General features: G+C 37.8%; 1 protein-coding gene across 3 annotated transcripts in view; it reads left to right on the top strand.

The window, feature by feature from the left end:
* The window catches only part of LOC124615258 (serine protease svh-1-like), a 451,576-nt gene extending 438,676 nt beyond the window's left edge, over nt 1-12,900 (top strand). For all 3 annotated transcript variants that reach the window (XM_047143026.1, XM_047143011.1, XM_047143016.1), the window contains one exon: nt 12,554-12,900. In XM_047143026.1, the coding sequence (XP_046998982.1) occupies nt 12,554-12,690 (137 nt within the window). In that variant the 3' untranslated portion in view covers nt 12,691-12,900. The remainder of the gene's footprint in view (nt 1-12,553) is intronic.
* Nucleotides 12,901-22,765: the final 9,865 nt, after the last annotated feature.

The raw sequence follows: 22,765 nt of genomic DNA, 5'->3' as shown, positions 1-22,765 counted from the left end.
TGAGAAAATGGCTATTCAGGAAAAGAAGTGAGGAGAGTTCTGTGACTAAATAACAGTAGGACCAAAGACAAGGAAATAACACAATGATGGAAGAACACAGCTTGTTTCCTTTTTGCTAAAAAAGCAACTGATCAGATTGAGAAGGTTTTAATGAAACATGACATCAGGCCAGTTTCTACACTAACAAAGAAAATATACCTGTAAAGGATAAACACTCTCCTGTACCAGTGTACATCTTACTTGACTTATTTACTTTGGTCCCTATGGAGGCATAGGGCATCCAGGAGAACTGGCCATCCATCTAGGTCTTCAACCATTTCCCTCAATTTCACTCTGGTCTTGTCAACCCTTCATTTCTCCCCTTCCACCATCAACTTCTACATATCTCTAGACATGCCTCTCTTCCTTGTTCCTTGGGGATTCCATTTCGATGCCTTCTTCTCAGCTGCTCTGTCTGGCTTCCTTAATGTCTGTCCCAGTCATCTCCACTTTCCCTCATATTTCTGTTCTTGTGTAGGGATGTAGTTCATTTTTCTTCAGAGATTCTCTCTCTTTTTTTTTCCTCCCTCCAGATATTTATAATGCGCTGGAGACAACTATTTATGAATCTTTGTAATGGTGACATTACCATCCTGTCTACTTTCGAGCTTTAACTATTGTAAAGGAGACAGCATTCACATTTGTATTAAAAATACAAATTTTAGTTTTGCATGTAATGTTTCTGTTGGTATGTATTATTTTAATGGTTTTGGTTGTATGAAGGCAGCATTTGCCTTTCTAATGTGGTTCTTCACATCTCCTCTAGTTTCATCATCTTCTCCCACCACCCACCCAGCATACTGGAATGAACTGACAATCTCCTCGTGCTGTTCCCCTATAAACAGTAGCACTTCCATGTTTCCAGAATTTATCATCTTTCCTTTGTTTTGCTTATATTTAACTTGAGGCCAGCAACCTCTGCCTTTCTTCTTTTGGTGAATTTAATTTAGTCTTCACACCTGTGAGCCTTTGGACTAATAAAACTGTGTTGTCTGTGAACTCAAAATCCTCAAGACATTCATGGATTCCCCATTTGATTCCTTGTCTCCTGTCTGCTATGACTTCTCATAACCAAGTGAAGGACAGGTAGAAAGAGCATTGGTGACAACATACAACCCTGCTGGACTCCTGTTGTTACCTCTGTTGATTCTATGAGACTTCCCTTGTGGAGCACACAAAATTTGTAGCCATCATATGGATCTTTGAAGATGATTAGAATCTTTTGTGATATACCATACTTCTACAACACCTGCCACAGTATTTGTTTCACAGAATTGAAGGCCTTTTCAAAATCAATGAATGCCAGGTACATGGGTGCCTAGCATTCTTTGCATTGCTCTAATATGATTCTAAGAGAATTTATAAGATCAACACAACTGTGTTGTGCACAAATCAAATCAAATTTTCATTATCAGATAACATGCCTTCAGGCTCGGATCTGTGGCATGGAGCTGGGTGGGGTGGGGGGGATTGGAGTATCTCCCCTGGGTGGCAAGAACACATTGGTCTATTGAATATTCATATGATTTTGAAATGCATCCCTGTTGGTTTTGAACGTTTTTGAACACATTCTAAGTTGATTTCTGAACAAATCATAAGTTGATTTTTGAATGCATGCTTGGTGTACATGATATCTTTGCCAGGGGAATCCCTGTCACCTCAAGAAATAAAAACCTTTCCCACAGACAAAAGGGGACGGGGCTAAACAAGCTGAGCTGAATAATCCCAAATGGATGAATACCAATTACTGTTTGTTTATTTGGTTGATTGGATGTGTGAATGATAAGCAGTGTTATAGCTATTAGCGAAATACATAGATAAAGACTACCAGAGTGGAAATAAATGACTAACAGGTAAGAAAGATTACATATTATCATCTAGTGTATCCAAGAAAATGAAATTTTGTCCGAAAGTTTTTGCCAGAATGCTACACTACTAAGGGTCAATTGTATGGTCCCTAGTTAGCAGCCACTTAAGTTCTATTCTCGGAATAGCTTGGAAAACATGTTGTATGAACACGTAATAATGCCTATCCAGAGAACCAGTAATTCTGACAGGGTTAGTGAAGTTAAACAGAAAATAAGTTTTGACAATGGCAGGAACAGTTGCAGAATTAGTGATAACAAGATTCCAGAATGAGATTTTCACTCTGCAGCGGAGTGTGCACTGATATGAAACTTCCTGGCAGATTAAAACTGTGTGCCCAACCAAGACTCGAACTCAGGACCTTTGCCTTTCGCGGGCAAGTGCTCTACCATCTGAGCTACCGAAGCACGACTCACGCCCGGTCCTCAAAGCACTTGCCCGCGAAAGGCAAAGGTCCCAAGTTGGAGTCTTGGTTGGGCACACGGTTTTAATCTGCCAGGAAGTTTCATATCAGCGCACACTCCGCTGCAGAGTGAAAATCTCATTCTGGAAACATTCCCCAGGCTGTGGCTAAGCCATGTCTCCGCAGTATCCTTTCTTTCAGGAGTGCTAGTTCTGCAAGGTTCGCAGGAGAGCTTCTGTAAAGTTTGGAAGGTAGGAGACGAGATACTGGCAGAAGTAAAGCTGTGAGGACCGGGCGTGAGTCGTGCTTCGGTAGCTCAGATGGTAGAGCACTTGCCCGCGAAAGGCAAAGGACCGGAGTTCGAGTCTTGGTCGGGCACATAGTTTTAATCTGCCAAGAAGTTTGATAACAAGATTGTTTCTTAATACGAGGAAGGAAAAGAGATGGTGACATCAAATAAATTATATGGAAGAATATTACAATTTCAAATTTATATAAAAACTTTGTACTACTACTTTCTCATGCTTGAGAAACTGGAGCTTATGAGTAAAATGTGAAACTATTTCCTAACATAAACCTTTTTGCTTGTAATAGTTCTAATAAGTATTTGATATTGGTACTTCATGAATTATATTCTGTCATATTATTTATGTAAATGAGGTAGATAAAATTGACCGTTTATACTAAAACAGTCTCGCCTATTTGGCATGTGTTACAATTGCTGCAATATTAGGAAGGCTTATTTCATTTTATCTAACAGACAGTAAAAAAATAGATGTAATCAAATAGAGAAACTACACGACTCTTGGGTACAGTTCATATTAACAGCTTTTTCAGTATCAATGACAATGACATTTTGATTTTTCATGTAGCAAAAAGTTTGGCAAACTTTGATGAGGCAATAGATTCTGTTGCAGAAAGGAAAGTATGCCATGTAAAGCTTTAGCCAGATTAGAGAGAGAAAAATGCATAGACCTAAGCATTGAAGAAATGTGTACTGTTTTGCTTGTCTCTTGTCTTTACTGGTTTTATGTTTCCTATATTTAATTTTATGCCACACAAAACAGAAAGTTATTAGCTAATAGGCAATAAAGAGTGCAAATTTTCTAAAGAGTTCTTATTCTCTTGGTCACAAATAATCCTGCTCAGCATTAATTGTGAGCTTTTTGTAAGGGGGTAGGATGTCAAACCAGCCAACTGGCAGCAGAAGAGGCACCACAGAACATTTTAATTTCCACAGTGCTGAATACAGGTTTGTTGGCTTCCATTGCAAAATATAAATGTTTGAATTCCAGAGAGTCAAATACAGTGACATGCGATAGAAGAATGCTGAGCGAAGAGGTATTGCTCTGCACTTTGGCACACTTGAGACCAAATAATGTGCCTTACATTTCCTCGAACATATATGTTTAATATATCAAAATCTTCAGAAAGATGTGTGCTACAAAATGAACATATTTTTGAAAAAAAAACTTTTTTTTTACATCCTATCTCAAACGCACAAGTGGGAGGGAAAGGGGGGTGTCACTATTAATTTTTGTCCCCAGTTCAGAAATATTGTAGGTCCGGTGTTGCATGCCTCACACAATCAAAGATTGTGACATACGTGACTTGTCAATTTTAAGCTGACTAATAAATAAGGCGACAATAATTCTTTTAAAAAAATCTATGGTTATAATTTCTATAGTGTTACTTTTTATAGGGAGATTATATTATACATAAAGAAATCTACTACACTATAGTAGCATTTATTTTAAAATATTTTTCTAGGTCTTCAGTATTTCTTAGCTCTGGGTCACTTTTCCCCTTACAGGTTTTATTTACAAATTTCATGCCCATGTTGAGTGAAGTTTTTTCATATAGTTTGAGACTGTGGGTAGGTAGCATGTAACTTCCCCTAGATCTAGTCTCATATTGCAGCAGGAAGCAGTTGTCCTCAAAAAGTTGTTGGTTTGTCTTTGTGAAAATGAGAATCTCATATTTACACATGCTTGGAATGGAGAGTAGATCTTGTTTTTCAAATAGAGGTTAGAAGTTTTTATTCTTTTTAGCTCTCACCATTGCTTGGACAGTCTTTTTTTTTTTTTTTTTTTGTAGCCTAAAGACTTTCAGGAGATTAGTTTCCTCAGGCCCTCAGAAAACTTTACTACTGAAACAAAATATGCATAAAATACAGATTTCTTAACGACTAAGTCAGTGGTGCTAGATAAGACCTTCATGACATACACAAGACTGTTCAGTCAACTGAGATCACTCCACAACATATTTATTAAACACACCAAGGAATTTGACAGCTTGCGGTGTCCAATTTTTTGTCCACATAGCTAATCTCAGTTGTACATTGTGCTGATTGTTTTGTGGTGAAATGAATAATTTCTGTTTCTGCAAAGTTGTATTTCAAATTTTTATTTTTTACTCATGCCTCCACTTCCCCAAGCATCTGTTTAATACAACAGATTAAGTCTTCATCGGTTTTACAGCAGACTATCACTGTTGAATCATCTGTGTATAGTATGGTATCTTGACTCAACCTGGCATAGCATATCATTGATGTAATACAAAAATAGTAGTGGCCCTATTATTGAGACTTTTGGAACACCTAATTGTAGGTGTTTCCATCCAAAAACGAATTTCTTGCCACTGTTATTAACAAGTACTCTCTGGTTTCTGTTTGCTAAGTATAATGACATCCAACAAAGAGATTTTCCTTGAAAACCATAGTTAATCAGTTTTTGAAGATGCTGGTCATGGTTTACAGTGCCAAAGGGTTTGTTAAGATCGCAAAAGATGCCTGATGCACACATTTTATTATTGACACAACTGCGAACTTCTGTGACCAATTCATTTATTGCATGGGTTGCGCTGCATACTGATTGTGTAAAATAATATGTGGGATGAATTATAATTTTCTATTTGGTCACATGCAGCTCTTTCGAACATTTTTGAAGAAATTGGTAACAATGAGGTATGCCTATAGTTTCCCATTTCATCCTGTTTGACCTTTTTACGAATTAGCAGAACTTCGGCATATTTTAACTAATCTGAAAAACATCCCTCTTCAAAAGACTGGTTGATTATGAGTGAGAGTGGATGTACAACACTATAATGTACTGATTTTATTATTCTGGTGGGAACCTCATCCCAACCCACTGAGTTTAAACTTTATAGGGACATAATGATTTTAATAAGATCAGTGCTTGAAACAGCTGAAAATTTAAGACCCGAGCAGGTTTTCTCTGCCATACTAGGAATTTTACTTGGTAGTGAGCAGTCACCCATTTGGTTACAACTAATGAAGAAACTAAAAGGATTCACATACCGCACTGAGATCTGCAACTATCCTACCTTTATCATTAGTTTAAAGGGACATTTTCTCTACAGTTCACTGCCAACCTCACTTCTTATAACAGACCAAATAGCTTTGGATTTATTTTTTGCACTTAAAATGAATGTATTGTTTGCAGTATGCTTTTCTAGTTTACCTACTTTGTCAAATGTTTTTTGTATGTGCTCACATCTTTAAGAAATCCAGGATTTAAATTGACTTTTGTCCATATGCAATTTCCTCTTCTTAATGTTAGACACACTAATTCCTTTTCTTAGCCATGAACTACTTTCATGAGATTCAGTCCACACTGTTACAAAAGGGAAGCATTAGCTGAATATGCTCATGAAATCAATTGAAAAGTTATTGTAGTTGTCATTTGTTGAACTGTGTTGGCTGAGCAGCCATACAGTGAGGCATAGTTTTTTAATGAATGCTTCCACGTTTTTTCGGCTAAAGTTACTACATCTGTTTGTTGCGCTGCCTAAATTTAATTTTGATAATGATACAAGTAGTGCTGCATTGTGTGATACTCCTAAATCTAAAATAAATTTTTCTTTGAAACTGGAATTAGAATTAGTTACAGTATTATCATTGAAGTAGTTGCTGTAACTCTTGTGCAGTGGTCAAATTTTAGATTTAGTCCATTTGTAGCAATAAGTTTCCTTAAATGTGAAGCAAATTTGTCATCAGTTCTTACATCTACATTGAAGTCAGCAATATAACTAGTCTCTTAAGCAGTTTTTCAGTTTCTTATTTATGTAACAGAGTTATAAATTTATCTAAGGACACATTTGTTTTAACTGACCTCTTCTTTAAGCAGTCAGTATTCAAGTGAATATTTGATCCTATTTAAAATAGCTGGTGAGGACCTTACTGGACACTGACAGAAATGTAATACTATGCCAGCTGTTACAATCCGACAAATTTCCTTTTTATGAAAGGTTTACCACCAATCCATTTTTCCTCTGCTTTCGGGACTTCTCTTCAGCAAGAGATGGAGCTTTTTAGCACTACTTTCAGTATCATCTTTTAAGAGCTCAGATGCTACCTTGTTTAGGTCTGGAGCCTTTGCACTTTTTAGACTTCTCAAAGCAGTCCTAATTTCACTCACTGCAGATTTATATTTTCATCTGCTTCAACTTCCTCTGAAAAATCTTTCACCTGTTGTTGGTAGTTGTCTTCATGATTTAACAGCTCCTCGAAATGCTCCCCCCATATCTGTAGCTGTGTGTGTTGGGTTACAACCATCACCCCTTCTTTGCTCTTAACTGGTACTTCACGTCTAAATCTCTACGTTGAGAATAATTTAGTGATACTGCACAGCTCCTTTATATTTAGCTGTCCTGCTGCCTCTTCTGCTAACTGTACCTGCTAATCTATCCATTTCCTTTTATCTCTCCTTATCTCTGTTTTCATTGTTTTGTTTGCCACATTGTATTCTTTATGCTTTAGTCTTCTTGTTCTTGTCTTACAAAGACTTATCTTTTGTGTTAGTACTTTCCTGCAGCTAATTTAATTCCACATATAATCAAAAATCCATTCTTTTCTTTGATGTGTCTTAAATCCTAAGATGCTCTCTCCAGCACCTACACACATCAAAAAAAGTTTTGCATCACCCCAGTTCCCAGAACTCCTGAAGATAGATGTTAACTGTGGATACTGTATCACAGACACAGTCCCTTTGACTGTTGAGAATGTCACTAAACCCTCCCAAAGATGTAAACAACCATGTATGAGCAGCACCTATTAGACAGAGGGGGTCCAACAGCCGATCAGTTCCAGTCATTCCACCAGAAAGGAGGTACACAGGTCATGCTGTCTGCGATTCAGTCATGCCTAGATGGTTAGTACTGCAGTTTGATCTAGTCCCCAATGTTACTTTGTGCCAGGAAGGGCTCTCAACAAGGGAAGTGTCAAGGCATCTCAGAGTGAACCAAAGCGATGTTGTTCGGAAAAGGAGGAGATACAGAGAGACAGGAAGTGTCGATGACATGCCTCACTCAGGCCACCCGAGGGCTAATACTGCAGTGGGTGGCCGCTACCTATGGATTACGGCACAGAGGAACCCTGACACCAATGCCACCATGGTGCGGCCACAGAACGTCGTGTTAACGACTCAAACTGTGCGCAACAAGCTGCGTGATGTGCAACTTCACTCCCAACATCTATGCTGAGGTCCATGTTTGCAACCACAACACCATGCAGCAAGGTACAGATCGGCCCAACAACATATGGAATGGACTGCTCAGGATTGGCATAACGTTCTCTTCACCGATGAGTGTTCCATATGCCTTCAACAAGACAGTCATTGGAGACATGTATGGAGGCAACCTGGTCAGGCTGAACACCTTAGACTCACTGTCCAGCGAGTGCAGCAAGGTGGAGGTTCCCTTCTGTTTTGGGGTGGCATTATGTGGCTTGATGAACTTGTGGATAGTATGCCACAGTGAATACAGGCATGCATCAGTGCAAGAGCATGTGCTACTGGGTATTTAGAAGCATTGGTGTGTACAGCAATCTGGACCGCCACCTCTGAAGGTCTCACTGTATGGTGGTACAACATGCAATGTGTGGTTTTCATAAGCAAAAAAGTACAGAAATTATGTTTATGTTAATCTCTACTCCAGTTTTCTGTACAGGTTCCGGAACTCTCAGAACTGAGATGATGCAAAACTTTTTTTGATGTGTGTTGATAGTTGGCTTTAAATCTTTTACAACCTGTTTCAGTTCCTTCCTGCCTAAAGTTTTCCTGAGAGAGGACCTAGAATCTGTTTCATCGTTAAAGGGCAAGTCTTTCTTTGATATGATGAACTTTTAACACCACCTAATCTATTTTTTTGGCCCTGTGACTTGGTTGTATTTGCCACAATCTTCAATCTGAACTCAGTCAACATAGGGGGTGGTGGCTTCCCATGTCTGCTCCTCTCTTATTTCTGACATTTATCAGAAAGTGGCAAAATTTATAGTTTGCAACTATGTGATCTATTTGATTTGCAGTTTTAGATTAGATTAGATTTACTTTCATTCCAATTGATCCGTAGTGAGGAGGTCCTCCAGGATGTGGAACATGTCAGAAAAACAACAATACATGACAAATATTTACAACTAAAACAAATAAGCTAACGTACCATTCCACAGGTCCCAAGTGGAATGATCATCATTTTACAAATACTAATGCACTGAATTTAAAATGAAAAAGTTTTTTATCTATTTATAAGGTAATAAACATGTAATACAACTACTGTAATACCTATTTACAATGAACACATTACTGCACTGAAATGGTGCAGAAGTTAGATTATACTTACACACACACACACACACACACACACACACACACACACACACACACAAATTTTCAATGAATACATTACTGCATTGAAATTGTGCAGAAGTTATGTTGTACTTATATACAAATCAGTTGGTTTTACTAAGAAATTCATCAATGGAGTAGAAGGAGTTGGCCACCAATAAATCCTTTAGGCTTCTCTTAAACTGAATTTCATTGGTTGTTAAGCTTTTTATGGCTGCTGGCAAGTTATTGAAAATGTGTGTTCCTGAATAATGCACACCTTTTTGTACAAGACTAAGTGACTTTAAATCCTTGTGAAGAATATTCTTATTTCTAGTATTGATTCCATGAATTGCGTTATTGGTTTGAAAAAGTGATATATTTTTAATGACAAATTTCATTAAGGAATAAATATATTGGGAAGCAGTAGTTAGTATCCCTAGTTCCCTAAACAGGTTTCTGCAGGATGTTCTTGAGTTCACACCACATATAACTCTTACTGCACTTTTTTGTGCCCGGAAAGCTTTAGCTTGGCTTGATGAATTACCCCAAAAAATAATCCCATATGACATTATGGAATGAAAGTAAGCGTAGTATGCCAGCTTTTTTTTTATATCCCCTATGTCTGACAAAATTCGCATTGCAAACAGAGATTTGTTAAGACGCTTCAGCAGTTCTGTGGTGTGCTCCTCGCAGTTGAATTTATTACCAAGCTGTAATCCCAAGAATTTAACACTGTCCACTTCTTCTATCTTCTTGTCATCGTATGTTAGACATATACTCTTGGGACACCCCTTACAAGTTCTGAACTGCATGTAGTGTGTTTTTTCAAAGTTTAGTGACAAAGAATTGGCTAGGAACCAGTGATTAATGTCCACAAATATTTTATTGGCTGATCTTTCTAAGACTACACTTGATTAGCTATTTATTGCAATGTTTGTATCATCGGCAAACAAAACAAACTTGGCATCTGGTAATGTTACTGATGAAAGGTCATTGATATACACAAGAAAAAGTAAGGGCCCTAAAATGGAACCTTGTGGGACCCCACATGTAATTATTCCCAGTTGGATGATGCCTGATAGCTTGATACATGTCTCTTTCCTAATAACACCCTTTGTTTCCTGCCAGAGATGTAAGATTTGAACCATTGTGCAGCATTTCCTGTTACACTATAATATTCTAGTTTACTTAAAAGGATATTGTGATTTACACAGTCAAATGCCTTTGACAGATCACAAAATATACCAGTTGCCTGGTCTAATGAATTTGTCTAATGAATTAAGCACATTTTCACTGTAAGTGTAGATAGCCTTCTCAATATCAGAACCTTTTAGAAATCCAAACTGTGACTTTGACAGTATGTTATTTGATATAAGATGGTTATAAAGACGACTGTACATTACTTTTTCGAAAATTTTTGAGAATGCTGGCAACAGTGAAATTGGACGGAAATTTGATGCTATTTCTTTATCTCCCTTCTTAAACAGTGACTTAACTTCAGCATATTTCAGCCATTCAGGAAATATTCCACTGATAAACGACTGGTTACACAGATAGCTTAATATGTTATGTGATCTGATGAGATGCACATTATCTTATGGCAGTTGGGATGTGGAATCAGTGTGACTTGAATGACTAGGTCATGCTCAGAGCACATATCTATCAGCAGTTCACTATTTGCATTTCAATTCCAAATTCTGTGTACACATACGATGTGTTCATACCCACCATTTTCTAAACCAGATATTGCATTCAAGTCCCCTATTAAAATTTTTATATCTCTGCAGTTAGTTTGTTAAGGACTCCATTTAGCTGTGTATAAAATACTTCTTTTAATTCTCCTTGAGCCACTTAAGTAGGTGTAAAGGATTGAATTACAGTGATGTTTCACACAATTTTTGTTATGTGTGTGGTTATTATCCTTTCTGAGACTGCTATCCACTCCACTAACCGACTTTTGTAGTTTTTAGATAGGAAGAGCCCCACACCATTCCTAGTCATTGCATCTTCACTTGTCTGTCCTACATACAGCAGCACTCCACCATTTTGTGTTTGAATGTCCCCAGATTCCAGCCACCTTATTTCACTTCATCCTAATATATCTGATCTGTAGTTCTCTATCTCTTTTTTGATCTGTCTGAACCTTCCTGCCACTCACAATGTTCTTACATTACAAAATCCAATAGCCAAAGGTCATAGGCTTAAGATCCATTCAGCTATTCCTCCTTTTAGTTTCCATAATTTGATTTCTTTTTTTTTTTCTTCTTCTTCTTTTTTGTGGGGTTGTCAGACCACAGCCCTCGAGTGTCCTGATGTGACTGTCATGTCAAGGCCTGGACACCCGCCAAGGTTTTATTTCAGGACCTTAGCCCTCTGATAGCTTGTCTTCACCTTGATTCCAGAATGCTCTCCATCCCTCAACAGATCTATGTGCATCAATATGTCTTGGTTAGCAAGGACTTTCCACTGCCGCATAAGGGACTGTGCCTGCTGCCACACAGTCATATGGGGTATACAAAATTCCATGTGCTAAGGTCTATATTCTAACTACCAAAATAAACATGAATACACAATTGAAGGAACATAAAATGGTTTGCTGACTAGGCAAAATCGAAGAATGAGCTGTAGCAGAGCATGCTCTTTGATCAGAGAATCATGAAGTAAATTTTCCTGAAACAAAAAAATTTATCTACAGAGATGGACTATTTTTCCCTTATATAGAGAAACCATCAAAATATATAACTTGTGTTAATTTTAACTGTAAAGAAGAAACCATGAAAATCAGTGATACATGGGCAGTAGTGATCAATAGAATCTACAGATAATTTTATCTTTGAGAAACAATTGTTTGATAGTTTTGTTTTATCTCTGACAGTTGCATGTAAACATCTACCAATCTTCTTGTTCACAATATTTACATTGCTCTCAGACATCCATTGTCAACCCCAAGACCCAGCAGAACCGAGGACATCTCTGAAGATGAATGTTAGAAAGGAAAAGTTTCATGGGTCACAACAATACAACCCAGAAAGATTTAACAACAGCAAGAAAGACAATCAAACAAAGAAGAACTGAATGCTAAGCCATTTTACCCTCCTGTTTATTTCTTTAAATGTCCATCCCCTTGTTGTTTTATTTTGTCCTAACTATACAAATGTGTCAACTGTTTTTACAGCTTCATCATTAATCTCTTTACATACTGATTCTACATCACTTTGATCTTACTGTACTTAAATAGTTAAACCTTACTATCAAACTTGCTCTGTTCAGTTCATGTATTCTTTGCTGAAGTTCTCCTGTATCTGAATCATAAATGGAATCACTGGATGTTGGAAAAGAAAACATGTGCCAGTATATTTTCCTGGCCAACAAACAGTCTTCTGTTTTGGTGTTTGGTGGTCTATCTGAAACATTTGTAATGTTTGTATATGGATTGTTGCCAGAATGGTCTTTTCACTAAAGGCACATTGTTCCAAGAAAGCTGTGTAAACAGACCCCCCCCCCCCCCCCCCCACACACACACACACACCCTTTTTCTATAGATTAGTACAAATCTTTTTCTGTATGTTGAAATTTTGTAAAGCAAAAAGTCACTTACCTAATGTGTAACTTTCATTTTCAGGAGTGTTTACATTATATGGAATAATAAGTTGGGGTGAAGACTGTGGACAGCCAAATAAACCTGGTGTATACACAAATGTTGCTGCACACCGCGAGTGGATAAATCAAAAAATTGAAGAATCAATGTCCGGCAGATAAATATTTCTCTCAGTTCAGTGTTAAACTCCTTTTAACAAAGATGCAATGTGATCAAAAACTATTGAACTTACAATGTTGTAGTTCAGTGTTTCTTAAATTGCATTTCTGTATGCAGTGAACTGTTACACATAGTAGTTGTGATTTATTTATGAGTATGTTATCTAATGAAGCAATTTCAGTCCTTAACAGTGAATAAAACATTGTCTGAAACTTTGTTGTCCACAAACTCTGCATAAAATTGACTTTCACTTCTGATGGTCAGATTATCTGCAACAAAAACTCTTAAATCAAAATGGACACACCAAGGAGAAACAGAAATATAGTATTTTAATGTGGTTCCTATTAAGAGAAAACAATTTCTTTGTGTTTAAGCCTTATTACAATGCCTTGTGCATGGACAGAAAGCTGAGTAACTAAGAAGTACAAGTACATGATCATGTTTTTATAAAAAAAGTTCACAAAGTAGAGAAGTTACGTCTCTGGAGAGAGTAAATTGAATGATCAAAGTTTAATCCATGCATATAAAAATACAATACTAGGAAGGACAATTAATTGTATTGGAAATAAAAAACAGATATAGTTGTAAAATGGGGCCAATTAGAGAATGGAAACAGATTAATACATTGTAGTTTCCCATTCTTTAATGACTTGAGGAAGAAATGAATAACTAAGAACTCAGTAGAAATAAAAATGAAGAACAGTATAAAAGACATTGGCATACAAGAGGAACTATGAACAAAAAGTAAAGAAAACTTTCTAATCAAGTATTCTGTCAAAGGTATAAGAACTCCAATGATTTAAGATAATTATGTGTTACCATTAGTGATGTAGCATAATATTTTCACTTTGTGAAAGTATGCCAGATTTCTCATGTGTGTTATGTTATGGCAAACAAAGTGTTTTTAAATAAATATAGCTTTTTCTCAAAAAATTCAGAATGTAGTACAGTTTTAGGGAACAAGAAAGTCAATTTTTCATAATATGTACAATCTGAGTTCTCATAAAGAAATGGAAAAACTGTACAACAAGTATCTGTTGATTACCAACTTTGTGTACCAATAACAACAGAAAGGAATATTATTTTATCCAGGAGAAGTCTTTTATGATTCTGCTCGAACATTAACAAGGACTCATCTGTGGGAAACAGTTTTCTCAATGAAATTGACTTTTGTCTCCTTTTTTCGTGTGTATTTTTTTTTTTTTTTATTTCTACAGTAAGACACAGCTCAAGATGTCAGAGAAGAATGTTGAAGCAGTGATAATAGATATACAATTTTATGAATGATTTCTGAAAAATGCAAATGGCATTTCACTGTAGCAATATTCACTGAGACTTTCATTACCAACAACATAGTGATGATGTATGTGATAAGCATTTAATGGTATCAGTTGTGAAATATTTTATCATCATCCTATAATTCACAGGAGACAGGATACGAGACAGAAGTCTTCATTCTTCTCGTGCTTATCTACCACAAAGTATTATGAATACTGGTTGCTCAGATATACCTTTACGAAGGAAAACCCAGGAGAATTGCCCCAATTTAATCCTTGTACCATTGAAAAGACTAATGAAATAAGTATTAGTGTCTGTGGAGTTGAGAAACAGCTGGAATCATTGAAATTGAACACAGCTCCAAGCCCAACAGAATCCCTGTCAGTCTGTACTGAATTTGCAGCTGAGTTAGCAAAAACTGTGTCCAGTTCTCTGAAAAAAGCACAGGTCACACCTGCCTGCCAGAAGGGTAGTAGAAGTCATCCACAAAACTACCGTCCAATATCCTTGACATCAATTTAGTGCAGAATCTTAGAACATATTTTGGGCTTAAATATAATGAGGTATCTTGAACAGAATCACCTCAATGCCAACCAGCATTGATTCAGAAAACACTGGCCATGTGAAACTCAACTTGCACCTTCCTCATGACATACTGAAAGCTTTGGATCAAGGCAGTCAGGTAGATGCAGTATTTCTTGATGTCTAAAAAGCATTTAACTCAGTACCACACCTACACTTCCTGTCAAGAGTATGATCATTTGGGGTATCAAGTGAAATTTGTGACTGGATTGAGGACTTTTTGGTAGGAGGGACACAGCATGTTATCTTGGATGGAGAGTCATTGTCAGATGTAGAAGCAACTTCTGGTGTACCCCAGGAAAATGTGTTGGGACCTCTGCTGTTCGCGTTAATGACCTTGCTGAAAATATTAATAGTAACATCATGTTTTTTGGAGATGATGCAATTATCTGTAATTATGTACTATCTGAAAGAAGCTGCATAAATATTCAGTCATATCTTGATAAGATTTCAAAGTGGTGCAGAGATTGGAAACTTGCTTTAAATGTTCAGAAATGTAAAATTATGCACTTCACTAAACAATGTAGTAATATATGACTAAAATATCAATGGTCACTGTTGGAATCAGCCAACTCATACAAATACCTGGGTGTACCACTTTGTAGGGATGTGAAATGGAATAATCACATGGGCTCATGTGGTAGACTTAGACTTCAGTTTATTGGTAGAATACTGGTGAAGTTCAATCGGTCTACAAAGGAGATAGTTTACAAATCACTCATGTGACTGGTTCTAGAATATTACTGTAGTGTGTGGGATGCATACCAAAGATGACTAACAGGGGATATTGAACATATTTAGGGAAGGGCAGCACAAATGGTCATAGATTTGTTTCATCCATGGGAGAGTGTCACAGAGATACTGAAGGAACTGAACTGGAAGATTCTTGAAGATAAACAAAAACTATCTAGAAAAATTCTTTTAACAAAATTTCAAGAACCAGCTCTAAATGATGACTCTAGAATTATGTTATAATCCCCCAGGTATTGCAGACATAGAGATTATGAGGATAAGATCAGAATAATTACTGCAGTGCAGGGTAATTTAAACAATCATTCTTCCCATGCTCCATGTGTGAATGGAATCGTTCCCTAGCTTCATAAATGAACGGAACAGGAGGAAACCCTAATAATTGATACAATGGGACATACTCTCCGCTATGCACCTCACAGTGATTTGCAGAGTACAGATGTAGATATTCATTTCCAGTGAACCAATTCATTTATTTTTTGGTTTTGTATTGATGAAGTTGAAAGTAAATATTCTGTTTCACAGTTTTCACAACATCCTGTTTGATAGTATAGATTGTGTTTCATAGAGAAGCTATCTGTTTAGTACTTAATAATTTTAAATCAGCTGTTGCATTTTTCCCATGGTCAATAGAAATATTACAGGGTCCAGATACATTAATGTTACCACTGCCTATATTTGATGTTAAGTACCATTCACACACAGCAGATGGCAGCACTTGTAGACTCGGGATGGAGGGTTGCGGGTGGGGGTGGGGGTTTGCTTGTATAGAGCCTGTCGTGGTACATGGAAAACAGTGCAGTTGTTATCATAATGTGAAAATGGAGCAATTTATCTGATGTCCAAAAGGGCAGGATAATCGGCTTCTAGGCCTAGGATGAAAGTATTTCAGAATGGCTAAGTTTGTAAACTGTTCACATGTGACTGTGGTGAAAGTATACCATGCATGGCAAAATCATGCTATCCGAAACTGGCTCCGAGGCAACCGTGGTCTGCCATGGATTGTAGATGACAGGTGTGAATGATGGCTGTGGATATGTATATGAGGAAACGGATGCATAACTGGTGAGCAGCTGACTGCCAAAATGAACCAAAGGGCTACCAACAGAAGTATCAACTGTCATTGCTGGAAATGGGCCTCCTCAGCATGCTACTTCTCTTCAACAATGAAGGCTGGAATTGGAACGGATGACCACTGAGTTGGAACAGGTGCCCTTTTCAAATGAATCACATTTTATGATCCATTGGACAGATGACTGTCGGTGCGTGCAGTGTGAAACATCTAAAAGCAAATACCCTGCATGCATTATAGTTTGGGGAATGTTTTGTGAATGACATTGTCATTCTGGAAGGCACAATGGATCAACACAACTATGATTATATCTTTGAGGACCATGTCCACCCTTATCCTTGGCATGATGGCATCTACCACCAGAACAATGCAATGCGTCACACAGCTTGCACTGTATGTGTGTTTTGAAGAACATCAGGTTGAGTTTCTCATACTCCTCAGGCCATCCAACTCCTCAGATTTAAACCCAATCAGGAATGTGTGGGACCATTTTGACTGAGCTGTTTCATGTTATGGATCCTCAACTGAGAATGAGCAAGGCACTGGAGTCAGCACAGCTCCATCTCTTTATTGGTACCTTCCAGAACCTCAATTGCTCTCTTCCTGCATGTCTAGCAGTGATCTGCGCTGTAAGAGGTGGTTGTTCTGGCATTTGACACGTGGTCACATTAATGTTACTGGACAATGTATCTAGTAACATCAAGGAACAATCCAGGTAATTAAGACCAAAGCTAGAACAAATTTCTGGGAAGCAAGGGTATATTTGGAGTGAGCTCACTAAACAATAAATATGCTTATGAGAGACATGGATCAGTGGAGGATGAGAAGCAGTGGCACAAAGACATACACAAGGTGACAGAAGTCATGGAACAGCAATATCCACATATACGGATGGAGCTAGTATCGTGTATTCTAGGTATAAATGGCAGTGCATTGGCGGAGCTGTCATTTATACTCAGGTGATTTATGTGAAAAGGTATCCAACACGATTATGGCCTCACGATATGAATTAACAGACTTTGAATGTCGAATGGTAGATGGAGCTAGATGCATGGGACATTCCATTTTAGAAATCATTAGGAAATTCAATATTCTGAGATCCACAGTGTCACAGTGGCCCGGTCAGATGAGTCCTGATTTCAGTTGGTAAGAGCTGATGATAGGACTCTTAGTGTGGCACAGACTGCCAGAAGCCATGGACCCAAGTTGTCAACGAGCAACTGTGAAAGATGGTCATGGCTCCATAATGGTGTGTGCTGTGTTTACATGGAATGGACTGGGACCCCTGATCCAACTGAACTGATCTTTGACTGGAAATGGTCCTGTTTGGCTACTTAGAGACCATTTGCGGCCATTCACAGACTTCATGTTCCCAAACAATAACAGAATTCTTATGGATAACAATGTGCCATGTCACAGACACACAATATTTTGTGATTGGTTTAAAGAACATTCTAGACAATTCGCACAAATGATTTGGCCACCCAGACTGCCTGACATGAAACATAAGCAAGAGGTCAGTTGACGCACAAAATCCTGCACTGGCAGCAATTTTGCAATTATGGACAGCTTTAGGGGCAGCAAGACTCGATATTTCTGTAGGGTACTTTAATTGACTTGTGGAGTCATTGCAGTGTCAAGTTACTGCTCTATGCTGGGCAAAAGAAGGTCCAACACGGTGTTGGGAGGTATCCAATGACTTTTGTCACCTCAGTGTAGATGAGGTGCTGGGAGAGATGAAAAGCAATATGAAAAATAGAAAATGGAATAAAAATGGGCAAAAAATGTGAAAATTTACCGAAATAAGGCTGTATTATGGAGTACATTTATGAGGAAAAGATGAAAAGCAAAAATGAAATCCTTCATGATTTCTACATGTAAAAAAAATTCTCTCACACAAATCATCAGATGATAAGAACATAGTTCAAAGCTCCTGCTCAATCAAATGAGGGACAAAATAAAGACTGTAAAGCAGCTACATGGCTATCAAGAGGGGCTTAACAAAACTGAAACCATCTTACCACAACTTATAAACAAAGATTATCGCAGTGCATGCAGTACACTCAAGCATGGTGTGTCTGAAGTGCTCAGTGAACGAGACACCAAACTAAAGCATTGGCAGATATCATATATCCTACCACAGAAGACTAGGTACAACGTAGGTGTCCCTCATGTAGCGAGTGCTCAAAAGAGTGCCAGTGTTGCATATCCAACTCCTTATGTCATACTTGAATGCAGTTCCCTTCACACATACAGTATTGGTACTAATTTATCACAGCCAGTGGGAAGGGTTGTATGGAAGGTTCTTTTGGCACTTTCAGTGGCTGAAAAGGAGATATTTTTTGTGGGGGTGGGGATTTCATGACTGCGAGTTATGACACATGGCTCAGCTTCTTCTGAGCCAAGAAAAACAAAAACAAAAGCTCCTACTTTATGCTCATAGCTAAGGAAAAAGCCTCTCTGTTCCCTTCGCAAAAATATGAACCAAGAGTACCTTGTGTTGGCTAAATTCAAGGCTGGAGGCACATTCAGTTCTGTCGTACAGAAATTAACCATAGAAACAAACAAACTGAAAAAAAAGACAATTGTATTGTGATTATAGGTGGTATAAATGATATATGCAGAAATGAAAGCAAGTCAGCACTGTGAAGTTACAGAAAACTGTTATCACAATTACACCACACCAATGTCATCATAAAAAATGTCAGAGTGGTCCTGTGGTAATATGGAAATAGAGAATTGCAATTAAATGCTACAAAAACTGTGCCTGTGCAAAATTCAGAAAAAATTCAGCTATATAAACTTAATAGATGTTAACATAATGAACCACAATGAACAGATCCAACATGGACTACACATGAACAGGAAAGGCAAATTAAGGTTACTGAATTAAATAAACAGTCTCTGTGCCCTATTCAGGAATGGGAAGGAAACAGGAGCTGAAGGTTATAACCATGAAGCTTGTTGTAATGACGACCGGAACAGTCGCGGGGTTGAAGTGACAGAAAATGCGGCGGAACCCGCCGAGCGGCCCATGAACAACAGCACAACGGGAGAGGACGGACACGACCAACGAAGGACCTTACGACAACAACAAGAATGAAACAACAGAGTCAAGAAATCCTAACTAGACAACCACGTCCACTCATAAACAAAACACGAAAGTAAATACGCTGTCTAAGGCTAGGCAATATGTCCTGAGACGTACGCAAGGTTAGACTGGCTGGCTGAGTGAGAGGCAGGCACTTAAGTACTCTATTGGGGACGCCGCTATTGACCGCTGCAACCACGTGTTCCGCTATGGCACCCTCACTTTAAATGCGGGCCAGGAGGCAAGCGCCGCCACAGCTTATGGCACGATGGTGCAGCGACCTCTAAGGGTCTTCGACTTCCATGACATCTGACAGCAATTCAAATTCTGCGGTGCGTGGTACCAGAAAGCTTTTTTAGAGAAAAGAAACAATACAGCAGTGATCAACCAGGCAAAAAAAATTGGTGTGTGAACCAGATGTATGTAATATAATCACAGTATAGAAGATAATTACAGCAGTGAAGAAGTTCTTGGTTGTACTCTCACAGAATGCTGCACCTTCCACAGCCATATAAACAGAGAAGAAACTCAGGCACCAGTTAGGATGATACATCTGAATGTGCAGTATCCTAGAAAAAAGGCACTGTATACTAAAGGTATCACTACACAGCCAGCATGGACTACACATGAAGAGGAAAGGCAAATTACGGTTACTGAATGAAATAAAAGGTCTCTGTGTCCTATTCAGCAATGGGATCACTTGCCACATTTGTTAGTATTAAGTGAACATGATCTAAAATGTAATGAAATTAGCTACTATAAACTAGATAGTTCTGTATTGGCAAACAGTTACTGTAGACAGCGGCATAAGGGTGGCAGTATGACAATCTTCGTCAGTGTACATATTATGATTATGAAACTGGCACTTATTGAGAATTACAGTGAAGAGGGAACATTATAAGTGAGTGGTATTGCAATTAAACTAAAAGAGTATGGAGTTGATGTAATAAAACATAAAGTAATACAAATATATAGACCACATTGTTAAAATGTAATCCATTTTTGCAACAGTTTCACTACCATAATCAGACATACTGGTCCCAATGACCTTACTGTAATTGGAGACCTTAACATTTATGCAAACACCAGCAACATGGCTAATATAAAACATGTAGACATTAACATCATACAATCTTAGAAATATAGTTTTCATGGACACCAAGGACTCAGCTTCTAGTTCTATTAGGATAGATTCTGCAAAAACTAACAAAATTGCTGAAAACACTGATAATTGCAGTAACACAGTCTTTCATTACTCTGACTACTTTGCACAACAGACAGGATACAGAAAATCAGCTCTTTAAAAATAACAAAAGCTTTTGAAAAGAAACAAACTTTGAATAACAGTAACACCAACCCTCTTAAACAAACTGAGGAGACATGGGATGCAGTATATCATATGGAAGTTTCAAAAACAAATGGGATGAGTTTCACACTATTCTACTGAGACACTTTGATTCCTGCAGCCCCTTTAAAAAAATGCAGACAGGGCCAACACATTCTCAGAGTGGAAGGACTGACAAACTCAGACTTCCAGTCAACCTTGGTAAACTTGTGCAGAATATTCCTGACCTAGATGTCTTGTACAAATCAATGAGACTGCACATTTTCAGACAAAATATAGCACAGCTAAAAAAAAAAAAAACTTTAAAGCAGAACTTTTACAACTTAGAACACAAATCCATGATAATGAAATATCATATTCCACTAGTGTAAGCATGGCCTCCTGGTAACTGATCAGTAAGTATTGAGAAACCTCCACAACTAGAACTAACAAACTCTTAAGCATTATACAAGATAGTAATATTATAAAAAAACCCAAAAGTAGTATGTAATCTTTTTAATAAACTTTTTGCATCACTAACAGGAAATCCAACACACATTATAGACATGCATGGAGAGGCACCAAATCATATCACTGAAATAATGGATTCTGAATCTGATGAGTTTAATCAAAATCCACATTAAAGAACAGATAGTCAGCTGGATGGGACGGTATGTTAAGTGCTACAGTTACAAAACGCATGAAAGAAACAGTTAAACCACTAACTTACCTCATAAACTGTAGTATAAGGGATTACGGAAAATACTTACCATACGAGTCTAAAAATAAGCACTGGTGAACCAGTGCATAAAAAGAGAAGTAAAAAAGAGGCTCCAATTATTATTGATCCCTACCTTTAGTAAGGTCCTTGAAATAGTTATCCATTCTCAGCTTTCTGCTTATTTTACAAAAAACAAATTTTTAAGAAAAACACAGCATGGCTTCAGAAAATATCGCTGCACAAAAACTGCAGCTACTGAAGTCTCCATAGAGTGTACGCTGTTCTAGATGAAGGAATGGAAACAACAGACATATTCTTAGATCTTTCCAAAGCCTTTGACTCAGTTACATAATGGTTGCTCATTAAGAAATTGAGAGCGTACTACTTCAAAGACTCATTTATGCAGTTACTGTATACATACTTAACAAATTGCACGCCATATACTAAACTTCCATGCAAATTTGTTTATTAGGTCATTGGTTTCAGTCTTATGAAGATACAGTAATCCAGCTTCCACTGTAGGGACCAATCCTTGACCCCTTCCCCTTTGTAGTTTTTGTCAGTGACATGACACAATCCTTGAACTCACATCTAATAAGCTATTCTGATTACAGCTCCCTCTTACTTTATGAAAAAGACTTTGAGGCATTACAGTTAGTTGCAAATATGGGTGTTATGGAAATAACCAGATATTTTTTAGACCAAGGGCTAAACACAAACATCAGGAAACCCCAGCTACAAGAGTTGTCCAGAAAGCAATGCACGACTTTTTTTTCTCAGCCAAAAACAATCTTATGAATGAGAAACGCTACATATGTATTATTTGAAGTCTCCTGAGTGAGTGCACCAGGTTTCCATCACTTCCAGCAGAGAGCATAGCTGCAGGACAGTTTCAAAATGGTGTCTGTAGGTGAGGTACATTACAAGCAATGTGCCACCATTGAATTTTTCACTGCACAGAAAGAAACTGTGGGAATATTCACAAACACTTGTGCAAAGTCTGTGAAGCATCTGCTGTTGACAGAAGTACAGTTAGTTGCTGATCACAGAGGGTGAGGTCATCAGAAGGCAGTTCAGCTGAACTTCATGATTTGCAGTGGTTGGGGAGACCATCCACGGCTGTCACACCTGACATGTTGCAGTGAGCAGATGTTTTCATCCACAAGGACAGAGACATTACAATTCGGTAGTTTGTGCTGCATCTGTTAATCAGCAAAGGAAGTTTACACAGTGAAGCATTTGCTCCACCACCAGGACAA

Source organism: Schistocerca americana, chromosome 1, assembly GCF_021461395.2.
Source record: "Schistocerca americana isolate TAMUIC-IGC-003095 chromosome 1, iqSchAmer2.1, whole genome shotgun sequence".
Taxonomy (NCBI): domain Eukaryota; kingdom Metazoa; phylum Arthropoda; class Insecta; order Orthoptera; family Acrididae; genus Schistocerca; species Schistocerca americana.
This window is presented reverse-complemented; position numbering and strand designations above follow the sequence as displayed.